Source organism: Esox lucius, chromosome 22, assembly GCF_011004845.1.
Source record: "Esox lucius isolate fEsoLuc1 chromosome 22, fEsoLuc1.pri, whole genome shotgun sequence".
In the NCBI taxonomy this organism is placed as follows: Eukaryota; Metazoa; Chordata; class Actinopteri; order Esociformes; family Esocidae; genus Esox; species Esox lucius.
This window is the reverse complement of record NC_047590.1, coordinates 12,645,366-12,670,474: the sequence shown is the minus strand read 5'-3', so window position 1 is coordinate 12,670,474 and position 25,109 is coordinate 12,645,366. Positions and strand designations below refer to the sequence as shown.

General features: G+C 38.3%; 1 protein-coding gene and 1 long non-coding RNA gene across 10 annotated transcripts in view; both read right to left on the bottom strand.

Moving 5' to 3' along the window:
- Nucleotides 1-25,109, bottom strand: part of LOC105008668 (carcinoembryonic antigen-related cell adhesion molecule 5) — an 86,765-nt gene extending 61,656 nt beyond the window's left edge. The window contains exons 1-11 of one of the 8 annotated variants that reach the window (XM_034289633.1): nt 24,827-25,101; nt 22,148-22,432; nt 21,765-22,031; nt 21,259-21,525; nt 2,950-3,216; nt 2,739-2,801; nt 2,455-2,481; nt 2,301-2,345; nt 1,919-1,972; nt 656-709; nt 161-199 (exon numbers count right to left, since the gene is read on the bottom strand). In XM_034289633.1, the coding sequence (XP_034145524.1) occupies nt 161-199; nt 656-709; nt 1,919-1,972; nt 2,301-2,345; nt 2,455-2,481; nt 2,739-2,801; nt 2,950-3,216; nt 21,259-21,525; nt 21,765-22,031; nt 22,148-22,432; nt 24,827-24,890 (1,432 nt within the window). In that variant the 5' untranslated portion in view covers nt 24,891-25,101. Of the gene's footprint in view, nt 1-160; nt 200-655; nt 710-1,918; nt 1,973-2,300; nt 2,346-2,454; nt 2,482-2,738; nt 2,802-2,949; nt 3,217-3,455; nt 3,723-3,838; nt 4,124-6,975; nt 7,151-21,258; nt 21,526-21,764; nt 22,032-22,147; nt 22,433-24,826 lie in introns of those variants that run through there. The other 7 variants (XM_034289636.1, XM_034289632.1, XM_034289634.1 and 4 more) reach the window with 7 other exon arrangements.
- LOC117593728 lies at nt 17,007-19,218 on the bottom strand. Of its 2 annotated transcripts, XR_004575139.1 has the most exons (4): nt 18,838-19,218; nt 18,514-18,564; nt 17,555-17,610; nt 17,007-17,323 (listed from the first exon to the last, which is right to left on the bottom strand). It is a non-coding gene; the product is annotated as an uncharacterized LOC117593728 (long non-coding RNA). The 2 variants fall into 2 exon arrangements; XR_004575138.1 differs by having other exon boundaries at nt 17,007-17,610; nt 18,838-19,214.

Genomic DNA, 25,109 nt, shown 5'->3' with positions numbered 1-25,109 from the left:
GGTTTAACACTTTCAATAGGAATACATGTACACACCCTAGCCTCCCTTCACAAACAAGCTGAAAGCTACAACAAAACAGTAGAGGGATTTCCTGGTTTATGTATTTTCCTACAGGTAATCAACAACAATGAAATGCCACATACAATACCAAGGTTCTTACCATTAGATTCTTCAGCGTTGTTGAATCCATTCACTTCAGCTGATAAGAAATTCAAGGTTTTGCTAATCAGATGCATTGCATGAAACACTCCTTCACTGATAATACAGTATAATATATATTTAACATTTAGGAATCAATCAGTTACATTAACTGTTAGAGCTACTAAATCAATCAATCCATCAATCAAATGTATTTATAAAGCCCTTTTTACAACAGTAGTTGTCACAAAGTGCTTTTACAGAGACACCCCGTCTTAAACCCCAAGGAGCAAACAACAGTAGTGTTGAATTTCAGTGGCTAGGAAAAACTCCCTAAGAAGGCCAAATTTTAGGAAGAAACCTAGAGAGGACCCTGGCACAGAGGGGTCACCAGTCCTCTTCTGGCTGTAATGTGGTTAAAATCTAATGACGAATGTGGTCAAAGTTGTACCTTAACACCAGTGCAGTGATTCCAGCTCTATTTTGTGGTAACTATCCACTTAAAGCTCATACAAACCTACATTCACCAATTCCTGTTCCACTCTGCTTGGGTTTTCTTGCTCTTTATTCTCTGTATTGTGAGGACAGAATGATAAGGTTTTATAGACTTTGTGGAGACTTATGATAAAACCAAAGTCACAGACATACACACTTGGTTTATATATTTTCTCTTTGCAATGCAAATCTGCTCTGACAAATGTTATGGCAATCAACAACATAGTAAAATTCCAGTGGAATTACTGTCAGATTCTCAAGCTGTAGGACTGCTCAAAAAATGAAGAGGCAACAGCAAGACAACCTCCAAATGGGAATGGTTTTCCAGGTGGTGGCCACAGACAATTGCAGATCCTCTACGATGGCAAATCCATACGTGCTATTGCAAGAAGGTTTGCTGTGTGTACAGTACGGTCTCAGGAGTATGGAGGAGATACCAGGAGATGGGCCGTTACATGAGGAGAGCTGGACAGGGCCATAGAAGGGCATCAAACCAACAGCAGGACCGGTATCTGCTCCTTTGCGCGAGGAGGAACAGGAGGAGCAGAGCCAGAGCCTGTTCTCTTCACAGAGGAGAGCAGGTTCACACTGAACATGTGACAGATGTGAAAGTCTGGAGACTTTATGATGCATGCAACATCATCCAGCATGACCAGTTTGGCAGTGGTTCAGTGGTCTGGGGAGGCCTATCCTTGGACGGTTGCAAAGACCTCCACATTTAGCCAATGGTACCCTGACTGCTGGTAGGTGCCGGGATAAAATCCTCAGATCTATCGTCAGACCTTACGGTGGTGTAGTGTGCCCTGGGTTCCACCTGGTGCAGGACAATACCCAGCCTCATGTGGCCAGAGTGTGTAGGCAGTTCCTGGATGATGAAGGCATTGATGCCATTGACTGGCCCTCATATTCCCAAGACCAGAATTCAATTGAGAACCTCTGGGACGTTATGTATCAGTGCATCTGACGTCCCCAAGTAGCGCCACAGACTGTCCAGGAGCTCACTGATGCCCTGATTGGTTTCCATTTGACCATTATTAGGTCAATTAATTCTCAACGAATTTCACAATGTACAGTAAAGATTTTGATCTTTAATATATTTCCTGTTGTGTGATTTCAGTGTACCTTCCACAGTGTATATATCACATTTTGGAATCAATCAGTTACATTAACTGTTAGAGTTACCAAATCATCTAATGACGAATGTGGTTAAAGTTGTACTGTAACAACAGTTCAGTGATTCCAGCTCAATTATGTGGTAAACTATCCACTTAAGACTCATACAAACCTCCATTCCCCAATCCCTGGTCCACTCTGCCTGTGTTGTCTTGCTCTTTGTTCTCTGTATTATGAGGACAGAATTATTGAGTTTTATTATCTTTGTGGATACTTAATATGATAAACCGTCCCTATGGCGCTAGATGTCTGATTGTTGACAGTATTTCTTGCAATGTTAAACCATTCATCAACATTTAGGATGTATCCCTGTATTTACCCATTACAGAAAACCTCTGGGTTAAGACCCTAGACAGACTTAACAACACACTTATTAACAAGTAAAGGTCCCTAATCTGATTCAAACAAGTTTCAGGAGTTCTTGGCTGAGACATGAACACTGCTGCGAGTTAAAGTATGCCGTGCATGACTTGTTCAAAAGCTATAACACATACCACCACAAGTTTTCCTAAATCTGCTCACAGTGTTGTTGGGAGGTCCTGTTAGGAAAAATAGACAAAATGATTCAGGACGTTCTTCAGACACGTTTGTTAAATTATGTTTATATTATCGATGCAGTAAGTATGAAGAGCCACAGATAATTCCTACCTGTTTTTTTCCTCCACACCACAAAAACTAGGGAGTAGAAAATTCTATATTTTATGAACCCTTAAACAAATCTGTACATTAACTATCCTGTCAGCTTTTGAGAATTACTTCAAGCGTAGAGTATCTAGACATCTGAACCCAACTCTAAATGCTTGTAGAACAGGTATCAGCTTCAGAGGGAACATATCACTGTTGCTGCTGATGTTAGAAATACAGTCATTGTTCACTTTTATTAATCTATTTCTACCTGCAGTACACTGCTACTAAAGATGTGATGTTCTTACCTAGAATGGCAATTGCAGCACATGGGATGGCAACACCAACACCAACACCAACAAAACTAGATGCTGCAGAGGAATCGGAAAATAAGTCACAATTTGTATTACTAATTAAATTGCTCAGGAAATTAAAATAGTTAATCAATTAAAAAACAAGCAGTGTTACTAACATTATACATACTGTAAGACAATATCACACTTATGAATGTCCACTCACTTTGGCCAAACAACTGTCCCACTGGATCACTGTCTTTCTCACTAACACTATTCTTCAGCTTGCAGGTGTACTTGTATCCGTTTTGATGGCGTTTACTGTCACTCCTAGCAACAGTCAGTAACTTGCCAATCCCCTCCCAGTTCCCCTCTCCCACTTTCCACCAGTAGGTGACTGGTTCAGCATCAGCTGTGTCACCATCACAGGTCAGAGTGCAGGAGATTTTGTTGTCATTACAGGAAACTATGATTGTTGGTTTGGGGACTGGTTCTGTGAGTAAAGAAAAACAGATGAAGGAACTGTGTCAGAAAATATACAAGTAAATTGCCAAAAAAACAAGCAACAGCCCCACCTCATGGGAGAGACTGAAAATAAAATATTTTCCAATGATAGGTTGAATGAAACTGCTGTGGAATTCACCAAATCATTTCAAAATGTCCTACAACAGCAGCTGTGTAACTAATATAATACATACTGTAAGACAATAACACACATGAGTGTCCACTCACTTGGGTCAAACAACTGTCCCTCTGGAGCACTGTCTTCCTCACTAACACCATTCTTCAGCTTGCAGGTGTACTTGTAATCGTTTTGATGAAGTTTACTGTCATTCTTACTGACAGTCAGTAACTTGCCAATATTCTTCCAGTTCCTCTCTCCCACTTTCCACCAGTAGGTGACTGGTTCAGCACCAGCTGTGTCACCATTACAGGTCAGAGTGCAGGAGGTTTTGTTGTCATTGCAGGAAACTATGATAGCTGGTTTGGGGACTGGTTCTATAAGTGAAGGCAAATGATTAAGGATCTATCAGAAAATGCCTGTGAGACACTGCATTACCTGATGTTCTGTTCAAGCCACTTGGACTGACATGCAAAATCACACACACACTTACTGAGAACAGATAATGTATATGTCTTCTCAAGCCGTTTGCTGTTAAACTCCACAGAGTACACCCCTTCAACTGTTTTGTTCAACCCAGTGATTATCAGCTCCCCAGTAGTTGTATCTAGGGTTGTGCGGCCGTTGAAGTCACCATAGTACGTTACATCAGGACCAAAATCTGTGTCAAAGTCTGCCACCTTGTTCTGCCCCAGCCTCCATAGGATTGATGAGGGGGGGTTAGTCCTGGAGTCTGGCTTCAACACAACATTGTCTCCAAATTTATGAGACAAAATCTCTGGAAAAAACATTTCATACATCAAAGCATCCATGTTAGAAATCAGGGTAACACTTCATTTGAAAGGTATAAACATGTTTCTCCATTGGTATTGAAAGTGACATTAACTTTCTGAGCTTCCCAGAATGTGACCCCCGACGTCTGGAGTGGGAGTGGATCCTTACATTCTGATAACCCAGGTGAAAAGTATCTACACAGATTTCACATATAGGATAAGATGGACTAAATGGAGTGAGAAAATGTATGAATAATGTCCTTGGCTTGAGAGTAATTTTCTATTAATTATATTTCTATGTACAGCTCCAGAAAAAATGAAGAAACAACTGAACCTTTTTCTTTCCTTTCCAAAAAAGTTGAAAAGGAAGGTTTTGAGAGAGGAACAGAAGGGTTCAGTTTTCAGTGGTCTCTTAATTTTAATCCTTCTGTTCCTCTCTCAAAACCTTCCTTTTCAACTTTTTTGGAAAGGAAAGAAAAAGGTGCAGTGGTCTCTTCATGTTTTCCAGCACTGTATTCTTTCCTATCATAAATCAGTGTGACACCACTCTGAGTCATAGTGCATCCAAAATGCCAATTCACGGCCTTACTGGAGATGATCGAAACCATAATGTATCACAGGTACGTTTTTACTGACATAATTATTTATGATGCAAGATAATTTATACATCAGTCGGTAGAGTCTCTGCTGATTGTCTTTAGTGTAAAAGTTACGTCATTGAGTGTACACTCAATGTGTATACGGAACCTCTCAAATAAAAAATAACATCTTTCCTATAGTTGTGGTCTGGCCTATGTAGTGGGGCACACCGTTCTTACACCAGCCTAGCAAATGGATAGGAAAGGCTTTGGGTTTCACAGATGCAGAATAGAGCAGGAACGATGACAAGTGCTGAATACAGGGCCATAATTATAATATATATATTTGGGGGGGGGGGGGGGGGGGGGGCATCACCCGAATATTCAAATGTGCTTAAAATGCCCTCCCAATACATTGATATAAAAAATATAAAATAAAATATGCTATGCTACGACAGGCATATACGCACCGTTGTCCAACATAATCATTAGCAAATGTAGTCATACTTAACTAAACTTAACAAATTGCCGTTATTATTACTACCGGTTCTAGTATTACGGTGTACTGTAGTTCTGCGTGTGGTTTGCGTGTGGTTTGTTAAAGTTGTGTTGACGTTACCCCAGCAGAAGCCGTTACTTGACTGCTGTGGGTAGGTACAATAATGTCAAACTTCGTACTGTCTCTCTATTTCAGTACTTTCAAACGTATATTTTTTTTTTTATATGAGTGTTACGTAGGCTATATAATTGATGACTGTGATAGTTTTAACGTCAGCACGTCATTTTGTGCTGGAACTGTAATTGTGGAAATAAATCATATGTTGCTAGTATTTGCATGGAGTGGAAACAAATGTTTTTGGTGAAAACGGGATGATTTGTGAGTGCTAATCAATCAACTGTCCCGGCTGAGTGTAGGCAGGACACGAGGCGCAGAGCTAATTAACATCCTTAAATGTGTCTTGTTCCAAACAAAGGAGCGGCACAAACCACAAACTGAAGAGAAGCAAATCACAATGCAAACACCAAACAATGACAGACAACTAAGGAACACACAGGGGAACTTAGATAGGTTACCCAATCAGAGGCAATAGGGAGCTGACATTAACCGTCACTCATTCTACCTATCATACACTGAACAAAAGTATAAACGCAACACTTTAGTTTTTGCCCCCATTTATCATGAGCTGAACTCAAAGATCTAAGACTTTCTCTATGAACACAAAAATCATATTTGCCTGTGTTCGTTTTTAGAGTGGCCTTTTAGAGTGGCCTTTTATTGTGGCCAGCCTATGGCACACCTGTGTAATAATCATGCTGTCTAATCAGCATCTTGATATGCCATGGATGGATTATCTCGGCAAAGGAGAAGTGCTCACTAACACAGATTTGGACAGATTTGTGAACAATATTTGAGAGAAATAGGCCTTTTTAAGTCTTAGATCTTTGAGTTCAGCTCATGATAAATGGGGGCAAAACCAAAAGTGTTGTCAGTTGCAATGATGGTCCTGGAGCAACATGAATTAACTAATAGTTACTTGTAAATATGTAAATAAAAACAAACATTTTCTAAACCTTGGCCACAATATCATATAACAATGCATATATTTCTGTTTATATGATTATGCTTTATTAATCCCTAATCTCTGCTATTTATACAATGAAACAAGAAAAGCAATGTAATACAATACACTACTGGCCATTTTTGTAAAAATAAAAAGTGAACCCCCCTCGCCAATGTTGATTCCATGGCTACAGCCTTGCTTGTATGCTTTATCTAAGTCTATATATGGCTAATGCCAACACCCTTTGTTTTTACCCCCTTGATGTACACTCGTTGATCTGAAAGCCTAGTAAACTTGATTTTGATGTGGTGTAACTTGCAGATGTGTAAATTGTACAAAGTAAATAACATTTTAAAAAAGTACTCTTACACTTTTACACCTGTTTACATGCATGACTTTAATTTCCCGTATATCGACTGTGAACGAATTGAGCTTCTGAATGGGACTTGATGGGATATCTAGCTAGCTCACTTCCTCTATTTTTCTGAAATAATAATAACTATTTGGAAGTTATCTGTACAATATAATAACCTTCTTTGATTTTACATAATGCTGCTATAAACGTTTTCCATTTTGGTCTGCGATTTGGTATAGAAACACAATGATTACAAGTAACAAGCACACTAGCTAGCTAATAGACATTCGGGTTAAAGATTCGTCAATAGTTAGGCGAGTTACGTCAATAGTTAGGCTACTCGTAATAAAAACCTGTCTTACCGGTTTTGGAGAACACAGCCTTTGCCGAACACAATAAGATGAACAATTTCATTCGGTTAGGCATAATGTGAAATGCCTGAAATGTTGATGTACCAAATATGTCATATGTTCTTTTCACAAAATAAAGTATTTCAATGAAAAGTGAAAGTAAGATCTGTGGGAGTTCCACCCATATCCCCTCTGGTGGAAAAGCCATTGATCCATTTATTATAAAAATATGTTTAATAGAAACAATGCCATCATACATCAAAGATTTCTATAGCATTATTTGTATGTTATAACTTAACTCGAATAGTCCAATAATCTACCTGCCATTTGCTTCCTTGATTTCTGAAATGTAACTTTAGCCAACAATGCAAACTATTTATAATACTGTTTTGTACAGTATAGTGTGTACAGTATCGCATTTATAGACTTAAAACACGTTTTTGCAAGATATAAATGTTTGCCTTATTTTATTTTTCAATGTTTTGTTTAAATAATTAACATTATTCTAAGTTTAATTACAGTGAGCTTAACATTGTGGCAAATTATGATTATGTACCCTTGATTGATAGGGTAACTTGAGGTAAGGCCCATTCCCCAATTCTTTAAAAAGTGTTTCACAATTGTCACAATTTCGTTTTAGTAAAATGTTCTCTGGCTGCCAATAAACTTGAGAAACTAAAAATATAAAAACGATAATGCCATTTGGGTCAAAATAGTAAACAAATTCATACTGTACATTCATGTTACAGTGTGAGTTTGTCACAACAGAAAAGCAAAGATAATTTATTGTTAAGGGTATACAGTAGTAGACAAACAAATTGTCTTTAAAAGCACTCTTTATGAAGGCTTCAAGCAACCATCAGCCGCATGTTGGTATGTTGATGGACTTCCTCCTGAATATCATCTATGAGGGGAGTCTTCCTCCAGAATATCATCTATGAGGGGAGTCTTCCTCCTGAATACAATCTATGAAGGGTGTCTTCCTCATAAATATCATCTATGAGGGGAGTTTTTCCTTGCTTGGAATGCTGAAAGTCATCTGTACCAGATCCCCTCTGAACGCTTAACGTTATACATTTTAGTCATTTATCAGGCAGATTTACACAGATCAATTAACAGGATCACGTAGGGTTAACTGTTATGCTCAAGGACAGAACATTTTCATAAAACAGATCTTACCTATTAAAACTACAAATAAAATTAACAAATATAAAAAGTCTTATAAGATGTAAAGACAATACACACATCTACAATAAGAGTAAAAAATATGTATTAGAAACAAATCTATCCCTTCTCTCCAAATTATCTAAAAACCAGAGGACCTCCTGTCTCACATTTTACTGTCTCATTGTTATGCATCAACCTGTTGCCTTTGACTATATTTTGTGTCATTTATAAGGTTAAGTGTCTCAATATACTTAATCACCTCTCACTGAACCATTCAATACTTGCTGTCTGTTCATGATTGAATAGAGATTTGTAACATGTACATTTGTGTTTTTGTTTTGTGAGTATGTCTTAGTTCTGTCTTAGCAAGATTACCTGCTTTGATCTATACTTTCCTCCTGGAGTGTGTGGATCTTCCCCAGTGAACTGGTTTGAGAATTTAAGTCAGTCACAGTAACCTTTGAACTAGGTTGTCAGCATTCACCTGGAGTGTGTACTTGAGTGTGTGTGTGTGTGAGAATGTTTGTGTAATTCACCGTATGTATGCATAGTGAGTGTCCTTGAGCTGTTTATGAGTCTTAGATGCATTGCTCTCTTCTTCTATCTTAGCCTTTTCTCTGGACACAGTCCTCTCTACTCAGCTTTTGTTATAGATACATTCCCTGGAACCATTTAGGTCTTTCCAACACTGTAGGGGTTTCTTAGTCAGAGGTTGTTTGCTTTAAAGACTGATGGTTTACTAATACTGGTTTATTGAGTACACAAAGACTGATGAACTTGCCGTCTGTTTATGATTGAATATAGATTTTGTTACATGTACATATGTGTCTTTGTTTTGTGAGTATGTGTCTTACAAACCTGATTGCCAAAAAGTTGTACAATTGTGAATAAAAACAGAATGCAATGATGTGAAAGTTTCAAATTTCAATATTTTATTCAGAATACAACATAGATGACATATCAAATGTTTAAACTGAGAAAACGTATCACTTTAAGGGAAAAATAAGTTGATTTTAAATTTCATGGCATCAACACATCTCAAAAAAGTTGAGACAAGGCCATGTTTACCACTTTGTGGCATCCCCTCTTCTTTTTATAACAGACTGCAAACATCTGGGGACTGAGGAGACAAGTTGCTCAAGTTTATGAATAGGAATGTTGTCCCATTCTTGTCTAATACAGGCTTCTAGTTGCTCAACTGTCTTAGGTCTTCTTTGTCGCCCCTTCCTCTTTATGATGCGCCAAATGTTTTCTATGGGTGAAAGATCTGGACTGCAGGCTGGCCATTTCAGTACCCGGATCCTTCTTCTATTCAGCCATGACATTGTAATTGATGCAGTATGTGGTCTGGCATTGTCATGTTGGAAAATGCAAGGTCTTCCCTGAAAGAGACTGGATGGGAGCATATGTTGTTCTAGAACTTGGATATAACTGTCAGCATTGATGGTGCCTTTCCAGATGTGTAGGCTGCCCATGCCACACGCACTCATGCAACCCCATACCATCAGAGATGCAGGCTTCTGAACTGAGCGCTGATAACAACTTGGGTTACCTTGTCCTCTTTAGTCCGGATGACATGGCGTCCCAGTTTTCCAAAATGAACTTTAAATTTTTATTTGTCTGACCACAGAACACTTTTCCACTTTGCCACAGTCCATTTGAAATTATCCTTGGCCCAGAGAAAACGCCTGCGCTTCTGGATCCTGTTTAGTTACAGCTTCTTTTTTGACCTATAGAATTTTAGCAGGCAACGGCGAATGGCACGGTGGATTGTGTTCACCGACAATATTTTCTGGAAGTATTCCATTTTCTGGAAGTATTCCGGCCTCTTATTGATACCTGTCCCAACTTTTTGGGAATGTGTAGCTCTCATGAAATCCAAAATGAGCCAATTTTTGGCATGACATTACAAAATGTCTCACTTTCAACATTCAGATATGTTATCTATATTCTATTGTCAATTAAATATAAGTTTCTGAGATTTGTAAAATATTCCATTCATTTTTTACTCACAATTTGTACAGTGTCCCAACTTTTTTGGAATTGGGTTTGTATTCTATAGTACATTAATATCATATTGCTTATTCTAAGTATAATCCAGTCATTTAGTAAGGCCATTGTGTGTTTCGACTCTGCTCACTTGTACAGGATGTGCCTACAACAGATAGCTATAGTTTTGGCTAAACTTCTCAAGGGCTGTAAACATCTTGTTATCTTTCAAAGCAAAAAACATGTTGACTAACCATGCATAGGAGGGGGACACAGTGGGCTGTACTGAATGTATATAGGCCTGAGCTCAACCTTCAACTGAGAGCTTTTGACCTGACTCTATTGAGTGTTGTTAACTGCTCCAGGTTTGCAAATCTTGAATAAAGCTTTCCACAGTCTCTGTGCCTTTCCCATTTAGTAATTTCCACTACAATTTGGCATGTATAGACAAGAGAATTGCTATGACATGGCATAGATGTATACATGAAAGATAAAGGAAACAAAACTAAAAACCCTCCGTCTGCCTCCACTCCTCTTCCCACAACGCCTTCATTCCTTCTCCTGAACCAGCTCCCATGACTACCAGGTCCGGACGATCAGCCGACCCTGACCAGGCTTTCCTTCAGGCTCCATTGGTGGCTTACCCTAACCCACAGCCATGGCCAGGCCAAGGACAGGCTGGCCATAACGAATGGAGGCCTGAGTTCAGCATCCAAAAGTCTTGGAGACCGGATGAACTGAAGGACATTGCTAATCAATCAATCAATCAATCAAAATGTATTTATAAAGCGCTTTTTACAACAGCAGTTGTCACAAAGTGCTTTACAGAGACACCCAGCCTTAAACCCCAAGGAGCAAACAACAGTAGTGTTGAATTTCAGTGGCTAGGAAAAACTCCCTAAGGTCGAATTTTAGGAAGAAACCTAGAGAGGACCCAGGCTCAGAGGGGTGACCAGTCCTCTTCTGGCTGTGCCGGTGAGATATTAAGAGTCCAATTGGAATAATAAATACATTTCTCTTGGCTAAATCCAGAGTATATTCGATTTTAGACTAGGTCAGAAGTATGACCAGGTGGACAAGGACAGGAACAGCAACGGTCCCCCCAAACCAGGTAATCCGCAGGTGTGGACCAGGACCTCATCTCCTTCTAAAATTTAAAATTGGAGGAAACTGAGAAAAGTTAGTTGTACATCCCTCATGTCCCCCAGCACAATAATATAACTAATGAAATGCCAGATCCCACCAAGAACTCGGTTGAGTTAGGGATTCACCTGATCAAGTTGGTGCGCCTGTACAAGCCGTCGGGAGCAGAGATCACACACATCACATGTTCCAGGATGAAACTATGCTGGGCAGACGTCCAGGAGGGGTTCAATGAGGACCTTCACTGGTCCGCTGAGGGGGCATACCAAACTCAACTCACTATTCTCCAAGAGAGAATAAAGTTGTGCACCTTTTAAGAAGGCATGGGACAGTTGGAGTGGATAACACAAAGTTTGAGAGAAGTGTCATGTGAGATATTTTGACTGGACAGAAATGAACTTAAATACCTATTCTAGCTGTAGGTATGAATATACTAGTGCAAAGGATTGTTATGGCATATTAAAATACCTGGTACAAAATATAGTTTCACAAATTACAAATGCATCACTTTAAATAAATTGCGTTTCAGGTTGTATTTATATAAGATCATTATCTAACTGGTTCCAAATGTAAGTTACCTTGTCAGTATGCCGTGAAAATGCAATATTGTTTGCTGGGAAATGACTACATGAGCAAAATATCTAGTAGAGTTGATTATGTGATTTGTGCTTTAAAAAGAGATGGAGATTATATTGGCATGTACTTGAAAAATCAACAGGAACATTGTGGAATGTAGGAATATAAGGCAGAAAACAAACTGAGTTAACTCAGACTTAAAAATAGAACCACCATGTTAATGGGATATGGTTGATGCTGAAGAGGAACAGGAGTAGAAGGTAACAGGTAGGCTAGCTACAGTAGCTGTACCTAGACCAAATAGATTTTGCTAATGCAAAAATAAGCATTGCATTACCAAATACTGCAAACCTGCCAATGGTCAGCAAATGACGAATAGGCAACCTTAAGTACATAATATTGTCACGACATACAGATGACGAAATGAAAACGTAATTAAATAACGTTGTAGCAAACCAAAATAGGAACTTCCCTTTTCCGGTTTTTGCAACGTCAGATTGTTACGTAACCGATATGAAAACGGACTGTCTCGTAATATTGTTTTCTGGGTAGGTCCCTTACCGCCCCCATCAAATAATATGTAGGCTAATTCTCCTGAATATTAGTGATTATTATTAGTTGTTGTTATTATTACTGTTATCAAAAACCACCAAAAAGACATTGAATGACAAACAGATGTATTAGTTTCTCAGGGAAACAATCAAAATCAGCTAGCAATTTAACATTCAAATCATAATTAAACAACAGGCAATCAGAAATGCCAAACAATAATCATTCTTATGAATTCATCCAACGGAAAAGTAGCTGGCACATATCACGGGTTACAAGCAGGATTAACATCCAATATAAATAAATTAAAAAGCTTTGAAAGAGCCCTGCGCCTGGTTGTATTGCAGTCATGTCAACAAAGCCACTTGTATTGTGTTTTAATGTGCGTCTCAGGGCCGTGCAGAGACCTTTGGAGGGGCAGGTGCTCAAAGTATAAAAGGGGCACATGGAACAAGGCTTTAAATAGGGCTTTGCTCAAAATATCAATACATCAATATATTGTGGCACATTCTGATACCTGTATCGATACGGATGCTTCTGTATTTATATGGCAGCAAATGTTGTTATGCAGTTTTGAAAAAGAATCAGAATAGAAAAGACCATTTTAAGGTCAAAAGTTTAAAAAAACTATTTTCTTTGCACCTATTAATAACTCTGGAATTACAAACTGAAGTGTCTTAAGTTGTCCCAATCTGACGGCTTTTTCTTCTCTGTTATACAGAATAGTAAAGAATAGCTGTTATAGTAAACTCTGTCTAGGACATCGTCATTATTCAAAATCAACATGGCCCGTTTTGTACAGTACAGTATAGTTTTATTTAGTGCCTTATTGGCATATGTGGCTATTTTCATGGCAAAAACGGAATTACAAATTACAAAGAGTGAGACAGAAAAATCTATATAGACAAAGATGTGTGTGTGTGTGTCTACAGTATGCAATATTGTGATCATGATTTTATATACTGCATTGTGACTCTAAGATTTTGATTGATTATATGTCTAATCAAAAACCTAAATAAAGAAACTAAATGTGTGTGTGTGTGTTCATTCTGTTGGCACCTACTAAAAATCACAGAGTAGCAATAATCTTACCAATAAGTGGAGGATGAGTTGTAGGCATTTATAACAGCAATTTCCTGTTGGCCATGTCCCTAAAAATGTCAATGACATCATTGTCATTTATTGGAATGTCCTTCTCAATGGCCAAAAGAAGGTCAGACAATCTCTCCTCTTTGCAAAGGCTGCGAAGTTTGGTTTTCACCAGCTTCAGTTTAGAGAAGGAACGTTCCACAGTTGCTGTGGACACCGGAATTGTGCCAGATGTCTTCAGCAGCTCAGTCATGTTGGGGAAAACTAGATGTGTTTTCCTTGACCACTGAAAGAATAGATGACACATTGACTGGTGGTGGGCATGAGTATGAAGTATGGAAGACCTTCAGTTCTGTCTGCAATTTGTCTTCCTCTTCAATGTTATAGAACTGGCACAGTTTCTTCACAGCTTGGAGTGCTGCAGGTGGAATGCTTGCTGTTTTCTAGTTCTCTGTGACTGCCAGGCAAAGTAAGGCATGATAGATTTCCCATATGGAATCAGGGGCGATTCTAGGGTCAGAGCTTTAGGGGTGCTGAGCACCCAATGAGCCCCACTGCCACCACCCACCCTCTTTTCACACAAAAACAAAAAAATATGCCTATTGAAAAATAACTTTATCATTTTAACATTGGTTCAACTAACTCCAAAGATTTTTTTATTTCTTTTTTTGAGACCTTTTCAGAGCACCAGCTTAATTGTGAGAGTTCACACAGACAGCCCCCTGTAAAAAACACAAAACCTTCTTCACTCAGCTGGTTTTCCTGACCGTTAACTCCATGTGCCTCCTTTTGTATCAACAGTCATCAGATTGGTTAGATTAGATTCAACTTTATTGTCATGAACAGGTACTTGGACAACAAAATGTAATTAATCTTCTGTAAATTATTTACAAATGGCCATCTCTAAAATATCTGGTTGCACGCCAGTCTGAACTTTCATAAACCAATATAAGTCATCAATAAATAATAATAAAACAAGCTTCACATCAAGAGCAAAAAAAAAAAAGAAGGTAAAATATCCAGATTATTTACAGAGGTATTTACAAAAATATTTAGAAAGTAAAGATATAAAAAAAGAACGAGAGGGAAATCTTTGAAGTACTTCCCCTGAATCCCCATTTGGCTCTACTTTGGGAGAGTTACAGTTTTTTACAGTCGCTAGGACATATTTCCCAATACTTAGGTCACTTTTTCAAAACTCTTCACACAGTGAGCACAACAGAAGTATAAGTGGGCTAAACTGAGGATGAATTATCATTGATTTGGCACAAAATGCATTCAATGACTACATCTTTCAAATTTCATTAATTATTTTCTCACTTCGACTCAACAACCGCCAAAATTCTGTGTACTTACAGGCCAATTTACACATGCTTACATACTGTTTTCAAAACTGTTAAACTTAAGTTCAAAACAATAACATAATACAAAGCTGAATAAGACAGCAATTTGCTACAATTCTACAGTCATATTTTAATGAAATATATTTGAAATCTTAAAATTAGATGCTATAAAAACAATTGGACAATTGGACCAACCACAGCTGATTCTCATTGTAGATGAACATCTACACAGTTGTTACTCTTTCAATTTCATTACAAAAAGGAGACAACTGTTGAGTAGTTTTGCATTGTGATGTGGACCCAGCCAGAAAATGGACCCAGCCAGAAATAGACAAGTGGCTGAAAGAGGAAGAAGAGTGGCTGGGAGGGGGTGAAGAATACGTATGTGTGGAGGAAGAAGAATAAGAGGAAGATCAAGAGCTGTAGTCTCAGATTAGATCAGAGCTACTGTAATTGATCATGTAGTAACCAGCTGACCAATTGATCATTCAGCACCCCTAAAAAGGAGCTCAGCACCCCTAAAACTGTTGTTATTCTAACATCGAAAAGATTTTGCTCTCTTGAATTTCTTCTCTGATTACACGTTTTACAGGTATAGCCAAAGCTTTGATTATGTCATTCTGGATTCTGTTCGATTTTACGGCATCAAGGTATAATTTAATTACACTGTCATACTTGCTGAACACCACCTCTCCTGGCCAGAAGATTTAGCCGTGATATCAGGAACATACCGGCCAGCACAGACCCATCCTCTCACTCCACTACATTCTAGATTCATTACACATAGTGAAACCTTTCAAGCCTTTTTGTTTCAGACATGATGATTATGGTTTACAGCTCATGGTTATCAAAAATCCAGTAACTTAAAAGAAAAGGAAAAACAAGTATAAAAGAAATGTTGACCTGAGAAGAGCTCTAATCAGCTATTCAACTCAAAACACATGCAAAGGTTTCCTAAGTATGTTAATTCATACACTAAATACTTGGTTGGGACTCTTTTTGCACAAATTACTGCATCAATGCAGCGTGGCATGGAGGAAATGAGCCTGTGGCACTGCTGAGGTGTTATGGAAGCCCAGGTTGCTTTCATAGCAGCCTTCACCTCATCTTTGTTGTTGGGTCTGGTGTATCTAATTTTTCTCTTGACAGGTCAGGCGAGTTAACTGGCCACTCAAGCACAGTAATACTATGGGCAGCAAACCAGTTAACAGTCGTTTTGGCACTGTGGGCAGGTGCCAAGTCCTACTGGAAAAGGAAATCAGCATCTCCATATAGCTTGTCAGCAGATGGAAGCATTAAGTTTTCTAAAATCTCCTGATAGACGGCTGCATTGACTCTGGACTTGATAAAACACAGTGGACCAACACCAGCAGATGACATGGCACCCCAAATCATCACTGACCAAATCATCACTCTGGAAACATCACACTGGACTTCAAGCAACTTGGATTCTGTGCCTCTCCACTCTTCCTACAGACTCTGGGACCTTGATTTCCTAATGAAATGCAAAATGTACTTTCATCTGAAGAGAGGACTTTGGACAACGGTGCAATGGTCCAGTTCTTTTTCTCATTTGCCCAGGTAAGACGCTTTTGATGTTGTCTCTGGTTCAGGAGTGGCTTGACACTAGGAATGCGCCACTTGAAGCCCACATCTGTGCATGGTGGCTGTTGATGCACTGACGCCAGCCTCAGTCCAGTCCTTGTGAAGCTCCCCCAAGTTCTTGAACTGGCTTTGCTTGGTTCAAGAACTTGGGGGACAATCCTCTCAAGGCTGCGATCATCCCTGTTGTATGTGCACCTTTTCCTACTATACTTTTCCCTTCATGTCAACTTTCCATGAATATGATTTGATATAGCACTCGGCAAACAGCCAGCCCTTTCAGCAATGACCTTCTGTAGCTTATGAGTCAATGAGTGTCTTCTGGAAAACTGTCAAGTCAGCAGTCTTCCCCATGATTGAGGTTGTGTTTACTGATGGCTCAGGGAGTTTATTAGATGATTAGAGCTCTTCTCAGGTCGACATTTTTGTATCATACATTTTATATTCTAATATTTTGAGATACTGGATTTTTGATTTCCATGAGCTGTAAGACGTAATCATCAAGATTAAAATAAAAAAGTATTCAAATGTTTCACTTTGTATAATTAATCTACAATATGACTGAATCTAGGTGTCACTTTTTGATTTGAATTACGGGAAAAAGATGCATCTGTATTTGCCAAACTTTTACAGAAGAAATCTAAATATGAGCTAGTTCTACATAATGCAAACAAACTTCCTCATAACAACAACTGAATCTCCAAAATGACTGTAAATAAAAACTTGACCTGGTATAGCTGTAGAATGTACTTAAGTTTTCACAGGATGTTTCTTTACAGTTGATACACTGCTAACAGTTCAACATATGAAATATCTTTCTAGTTTTGCTTGAATGTAAGAGTTGTAGAAGCATGTAGGGAGCCTTCAAACAGGTTTTCTGGTCCTCTGGACAATCTCTTGGTCTGGTATTAAAGTTAAGGCGAGAAAATAACTCAGTGTGGAATAAGCTACTTAATGTATCAGGTACATCAACTGCTTTACTTATTTGAACATTAGCCATCTCAGTTGTTTATTTGACAAAGGAAAAATCTAATGTTTTTTATCACAACATTTATATACATACTGTACAAGAATAACAATGGAAGTGATTCCAAGCACTTCCTTGTCAATACATCTTTTGGTAGGTGTTTTACCATCCTAAAATACTGGCTCCTCTAATCCTTGGCCTTGGTAGTTAAGGGAGTTTCTGCTGCAGAATAAACACAAGAGAAGAGTTGGATTTATTTTTTTATCATTTTGGAAACCAGAAAACTGTTTTATTATGTTCCCAGTCCCTCAACCCTAAACTTGAACCTAACTCTAATCTCAATAACTTAACATTTATGACTAAACTTAACCTAACCTTAAACCCTTAGATGCCAAAATCTAAAAAGTAAGTCCAATTTTAAACCTAACCACAATTCAAAATGCTACGCTAAATCTAATCTAACACATGAGCTGAAAATAACCTTTTTCCTAGTGGGGACCAGCTAAAACAAGGTCTAAAACAAGGGCTAAACTCAATGCGTTTAGAGAAGTAAGTATCTCATCCAACATGGAGATGGATGTTTATAAAGGGAAACACACAGCACCATACGTGCTGACACAAATAAAATGATACGGTCTGAATATAAGAGGAAGAACATGTGAGGAGAAAAGTGCTTTGTTTTGCAGGAGTGAGCTCTGATTAATCTATATCAATTTGAAGAGGACAGATTTTTAAGAGAATGAGTAACCATGTATAACTTAGATTTATCACCTTATCATGATTTGTGTATTAATGAATTAGTCCAGTGGGCGAAAACACCTGACTGAGTGAGACCAGAATCATGCAAGCTGAAAAGCCACAAATACTCAAATATCCACTCTTTACCACAGTGGTGTGCATAAGAAAGCTTCAAACAGAGGCAAAATAGGTTCCTACCCAATACTAGAAAAGTGTACCTAATAAAGTGGCTGATAAGTGCACAGTATATTATTTATTTGACTTTTTAGGACTCAATCAGTACCAGGAATCAAATCATCCATGAATATGTTTTGAGTGAACAGTAACCACCAGAACAGATATTCCAGCTGTAACGTGGCAAAGTAACCATTTAAGATTCATACAAACCATTTGTCTTCTCTTCATCACTTTCTTTTTTTTGTGATTCCAATCTGTTTCCTGCAGAATCACACAGAAGAAAAACATCAACAAAATATTATCTCTTACGTCATTTAATGCTTATTACCAAGTTAATTCTGTTTTAAAGTTTTTAATTTAGTTGGATACACAGATAAAATTAGGGTTTGTGTTTACTTGAACGGATTACATAAAACATAATTAATATGTTTATATTTATTTTACACAGCAACTTCCTGGATACAACCATCTAAGTTCCTTTGACCTCTTTTAAAGCTACTTCTTATGTTGTTTTAAATTAACTGGTTGACTTACCTGTGGGTGGGTTAAGTCCCTCACCGTCTTTAGCTACGGAAGATCAGAAATAGACCTTTTTAGCATTCAATTAACATCTATGGTGGGACAACACTGTGTGATGAGGAAATTTGCTAGATTCAAAACATGCTAGATACAGTTTAAGCATAAGCTCTTAAAGCTCTCAGACACCAAATATGTGAAGCCAACTCACATCTCTAAACTGGCAACAGTCTTGTTCAAACAAAGCAAAATGGAAACAGTTTTCAAAAATAAAATGGTAAAAAAGAGCTGACCAAATGAAGAAGATGCAGACTGATATGATAGAAGAAAAACAGTTTAAATAGCATGCTTGACAGGATCCTTGTCCATACTTATCTCTAAACTGCACTTAATAATTCTATAGTGCAATTGATCATATAAACTGCTAACTTTAAACTAACGCAGGCAACCACCGTCTTTTCACAGATGTCACAACCAACATTTCAACATTTCGACGTATTTCTCAGTGCCAAAGAAGCCAAACAGAAGTACCATGTAATATGTGTGTAAGTGTTAATACCTGTTTCAGTGGATGGATTGTTATTACTCTGATTAAAGGAGCGACCTCTAGATGACTTACCCCCTACAAAACTACAACCAGTGTCAGTGGACCGCAAAGTGGGAACCCCTGCAGCTCCACAGTTGTCCACCAGACCATCACCTACAGTGCAATAAACTGTCTCCGTGGAACGAGGTGTCTGACTGTTGTTTGTCTCTCCTGTAAAGTTACATCATCCATCAACATTTGGGATATATCATTGTATTTACCCATTACAAGAGAACTTGATTCTAGGTTGTGATCTTATTAGTGAGCAAAGGTCCCTGATCTCATTCAAACAGCAGTCTGTGTTTCTGGGATGAGACCTGAATACCACTGGGCTGTGAGGTAACGTGGGCAGTGCATGAATAATGATGTGTTTAGGAACTTCTTAGCAGATTGATTAGGGACCAAGATTAGAGAGTTAAGTAAAGGTAACATACCAGTACAATGACAGAAAACACAAAGGTGATGAAGAATCTTGAGCAAAAACTCTTTTACGCTGTCGTTGGGATAATCTGAGAGAAATTGACACAATAAGTAACTCTTAAAGACTTTAATTCAATTGACATTCATAATCATAACACAGCATGTCTGAAGAGGCAGACTCATCTTACCTGTTATTTTCTTCCACAACAAATACCCTAGAGAGTAAAAAAGCAAACATTTTATAAACGTTTAAAGTACAAGTATGTGAATTAGCTACTCTGTCAGCTATTGGGAATGCCTTCAGCAACCTTTCAGTGCTTCAGCTGCAATAACACACCATATATTATTCAAGCAGCAAGACAACCAGCTTATAGTTACTAAACACCTGAACACTGAACACACTGGAAAATCACTCTTGTTTCTAATGTTATTTCAATCCGGTTTTTGGCAAGAAAATATATGTTCACCTTTAATAAGCAGCTTATATGTGAAGTACTTTTACAATAGTTGCTTTGTTCTTACCTATGAGCACGAAAAAAACAATAGGCACGATGATGACAATCCATGTAGTTGAGGAAGACTCTGAAAATAACATATTTATGTATGAATACGTTAAATTACATTTCTAAGGTAAATCCCCTCAAAATGCTCTACCAGTGGTGTTACTAACATAATACATACAGCTCTGGAAAAAAATTTGAGACAACTGCAACTTTTTTTTCCTTTCCAAAAAAGTTGAAAAGAAAGATTTTGAGGAATAAAAGGGTTAAAATTAAGAGACCACTGCAAATTGAAAGCTTCTTTTCCTCACTCAAAACCTTCCTTTTCAACTTTTTTGGAAAAGAAAGAAAAAGGTGCCGTGGTCTCTTAATTTATTCCAGAGCTGTACAGTAAGACAATATCACACTTATGAGTGTCCACTCACTTGGGTCAAATAACGGTCCCACTAGATCACTGTCTTTCTCACTAACACCATTCTTCAGCTTGCAGGTGTACTTCAATCCATTTTGGTTGAGTTTACTGTCAATCTTAGCAACAGTCAGTAACTTGCCAATCCCCTCCCAGTTCCCCTCTCCCACTTTCCACCAGTAGGTGACTGGTTCAGCACCAGCTGTGTCACCATCACAGGTCAGAGTGCAGGAGATTTTGTTGTCATTGCAGGAAACTATGATTGTTGGTTTGGGGACTGGTTCTGTGAGTAAAGAAAAACAGATGAAGGAACTGTGTCAGAAAATATACAAGTAAATTGCCAAAAAAACAAGCAACAGCCCCACCTCATAGGAGAGACTGAAAATAAAATATTTTCCAATGATATGTTGAATGAAACTGCTGTGGAATTCACCAAATCATTTCAAAATGTCCTACAACACCAGCTGTGTTACTAACATATTATATACTGTAAAACAATAACACACTTATGAATGTCCACTCACTTGGGTCAAACAACGGCCCGATTGGATCACTGACTTTCTCACTAACAGAGTTGTTCAGCTTGCAGGTGTACTTGTAACCTTTTTGATGGAGTTTACTGTCACTCTTAGCAACAGTCAGTAACTTGCCAATCCCCTCCCAGTTCCCCTCTCCCACTTTCCACCAGTAGGTGACTGGTTCAGCACCAGCTGTGTCACCATTACAGGTCAGAGTGCAGGAGATTTTGTTGTCATTGCAGGAAACTATGATAGTTGGTTTGGGGACTGGTTCTGTGAGTAAAGAAAAACAGATGAAGGAACTGTTTCGTAAAATATACAAGTAAATTGCCAAAAAAACAAGCAACAGCCCCACCTCATAGGAGAGACTGAAAATAAAATATTTTCCAATGATAGGTTGAATGAAACTGCTGTGGAATTCACCAAATCATTTCAAAATGTCCTACAACACCAGCTGTGTAACTAACATTATACATACTGTAAGACAATAACACACATGAGTGTCCACTCACTTGGGTCAAACAACTGTCCCTCTGGAGCACTGTCTTCCTCACTAACACCATTCTTCAGCTTGCAGGTGTACTTGTAATCGTTTTGATGGAGTTTACTGTCATTCTTACTGACAGTCAGTAACTTGCTAATATTCTCCCAGTTCCTCTCTCCCACTTTCCACCAGTAGGTGACTGGTTCAGCACCAGCTGTGTCACCATTACAGGTCAGAGTGCAGGAGGTTTTGTTGTCATTGCAGGAAACTATGATAGCTGGTTTGGGGACTGGTTCTATAAGTGAAGGCAAATGATTAAGGATCTATCAGAAAATGCCTGTGAGACACTGCATTACCTGATGTTCTGTTCAAGCCACTTGGACTGACATGCAAAATCACACACACACTTACTGAGAACAGATAATGTATATGTCTTCTCAAGCCGTTTGCTGTTAAACTCCACAGAGTAAACCCCTTCATCTGTTTTCCTCAACCCGGTGATTGTCAGTTCTCCAGTAGTTTTATCTAGGGTTGTGCGGCCGTTGAAGTCACCATAGTACGTTACATCAGGACCAAAATCTGTGTCAAAATCTGCCACCTTGTTCTGCCCCAGCCTCCATAGGATTGATGAGGGGGGGTTAGTCCTGGAGTCTGGCTTCAACACAACATTGTCTCCAAATTTATGAGACAAAATCTCTGGAAAAAACATTTCATACATCAAAGCATCCATGTTAGAAATCAGGGTAACACTTCATTTGAAAGGTATAAACATGTTTCTCCATTGGTATTGAAAGTGACATTAACTTTCTGAGCTTCCCAGAATGTGACCCCCGACGTCTGGAGTGGGAGTGGATCCTTACATTCTGATAACCCAGGTGAAAAGTATCTACACAGATTTCACATATAGGATAAGATGGACTAAATGGAGTGAGAAAATGTATGAATAATGTCCTTGGCTTGAGAGTAATTTTCTATTAATTATATTTCTATGTACAGCTCCAGAAAAAATGAAGAGACAACTGAACCTTTTTCTTTCCTTTCCAAAAAAGTTGAAAAGGAAGGTTTTGAGAGAGGAACAGAAGGATTAAAATTAAGAGACCACTGAAAATTGAACCCTTCTGTTCCTCACTCAAAATCTTCATTTTCAACTTTTTTGGAAAGGCAAGAAAAAGGTGCAGTGGTCTCTTCATGTTTTCCAGCACTGTATTCTTTCCTATCATAAATCAGTGTGACACCACCCTGAGTCATAGTGCATCCAAAATGCCAATTCACGGCCTTACTGGAGATGATCGAAACCATAATGTATCACAGGTACGTTTTTACTGACATAATTATATATGATGCAAGATAATTTATACATCAGTCGGTAGAGTCTCTGCTGATTGTCTTTAGTGTAAAAGTTACGTCATTGAGTGTACACTCAATGTGTATACGGAACCTCTCAAATAAAAAATAACATCTTTCCTATAGTTGTGGTCTGGCCTATGTAGTGGGGCACACCGTTCTTACACCAGCCTAGCAAATGGATAGGAAAGGCTTTGGGTTTCACAGATGCAGAATAGAGCAGGAACGATGACAAGTGCTGAATACAGGGCCATAATTATAATATATATATTTGGGGGGGGGGGGGGGGGCATCACCCGAATATTCAAATGTGCTTAAAATGCCCTCCCAATACATTGATATAAAAAATATAAAATAAAAATGTGCTATGCTACGACAGGCAACCACCCACCGTTGTCCAACATAATCATTAGCAAATGTAGTCATACTAAACTTATCAAATTGCCGTTATTATTACTACCGTTTCTAGTATTACGGTGTACTATAGTTCTGCATGTGGTTTGCGTGTGGTTTGTTAAAGTTGTGTTGATGTTACCCCAGCAGAAGCCGTTACTTGACTGCTGTGGGTATAGGTACAATCATTGTCAAACTTTGTACTGTCTCTCTATTTCAGTACTTTCAAACGTATAATTTATTTTTTATGAGTGTTACGTAGGCTATATAATTGATGACTGTGATAGTTTTAACGTCAGCACGTCATTTTGTGCTGGAACTGTAATTGTGGAAATAAATCATATGTTGCTAAAAAGTGATAGTATTTGCATGGAGTGGAAACAAATGGTTTAGGTGAAAACAGGATGATTTGTGAGTGCTAATCAATCAACTGTCCCGGCTGAGTGTAGGCAGGACACGAGGCGCAGAGCTAAAGAACATCCTTAAATGTGTCTTGTTCCAAACAAAGGAACGGCACAAACCACAAACTGAAGAGAAGCAAATCACAATGCAAACACCAAACAATGACAGACAACTAAGGAACACACAGGGGAACTTAGATAGGTTACCCAATCAGAGGCAATAGGGAGCTGACATCAACCATCACTCATTCTACCTATTATACACTGAACAAAAGTATAAACGCAACACTTTAGTTTTTGCCCCCATTTATCATGAGCTGAACTCAAAGATCTAAGACTTTCTCTATGAACACAAAAATCATATTTGCCTGTGTTCGTTTTTAGAGTGCCCCCCCCCCCCCCCCCCCCCCCCCAATGTTGATTCCACGGCTACAGCCTTGCTTGTATGCTTTATCTAAGTCTATATATGGGTAATGCCAACACCCTTTGTTTTTACCCCCTTGCTGTACACTCGTTGTCCTTACAGCCTAGTAAACTTGATTTTGATGTGGTGTAACTTGCAGATGTGTAAACTGTACAAAGTAAATACAATTTTAAAAAAAGTACTCTTACACTTTTACACCTGTTTACATGCATGACTTTAATTTCCCGTATATCGACTGTGAACGAATTGAGCTTCTGAATGGGACTTGATGGGATATCTAGCTAGCCCACTTCCTCTATTTTTCTGAAATAATAATACATATTTGGAAGTTATCTGTACAATATAATAACCTTCTTTGATTTTACATAATGCTGCTATAAACGTTTTCCATTTTGGTCTGCGATTTGGTATAGAAACACAATGATTACAAGTAACAAGTACACTAGCTAGCTAATAGACATACGGGTTAAAGATAGTTAGACGAGTTACGTCAATAGTTAGGCTACTCGTAATAAAAACCTGTCTTACCGGTTTTGGAGAACACAGCCTTTGCCGAACACAATAAGATGAACAATTTCATTTGGTTAGGCATTATGTGAAATGCCTGAAATGTTGATGTACCAAATATGTCAAATGTTCTTTTCACAAAATAAAGTATTTCAATGAAAAGTGAAAGTAAGATCTGTGGGAGTTCCACCCATATCCCCTCTGGTGGAAAGCCATTGATCCATTTATTATAAAAATATGTTTAATAGAAACAATGCCATCATACATCAAAGATTTTTATAGCATTATTTGTATGTTATAACTT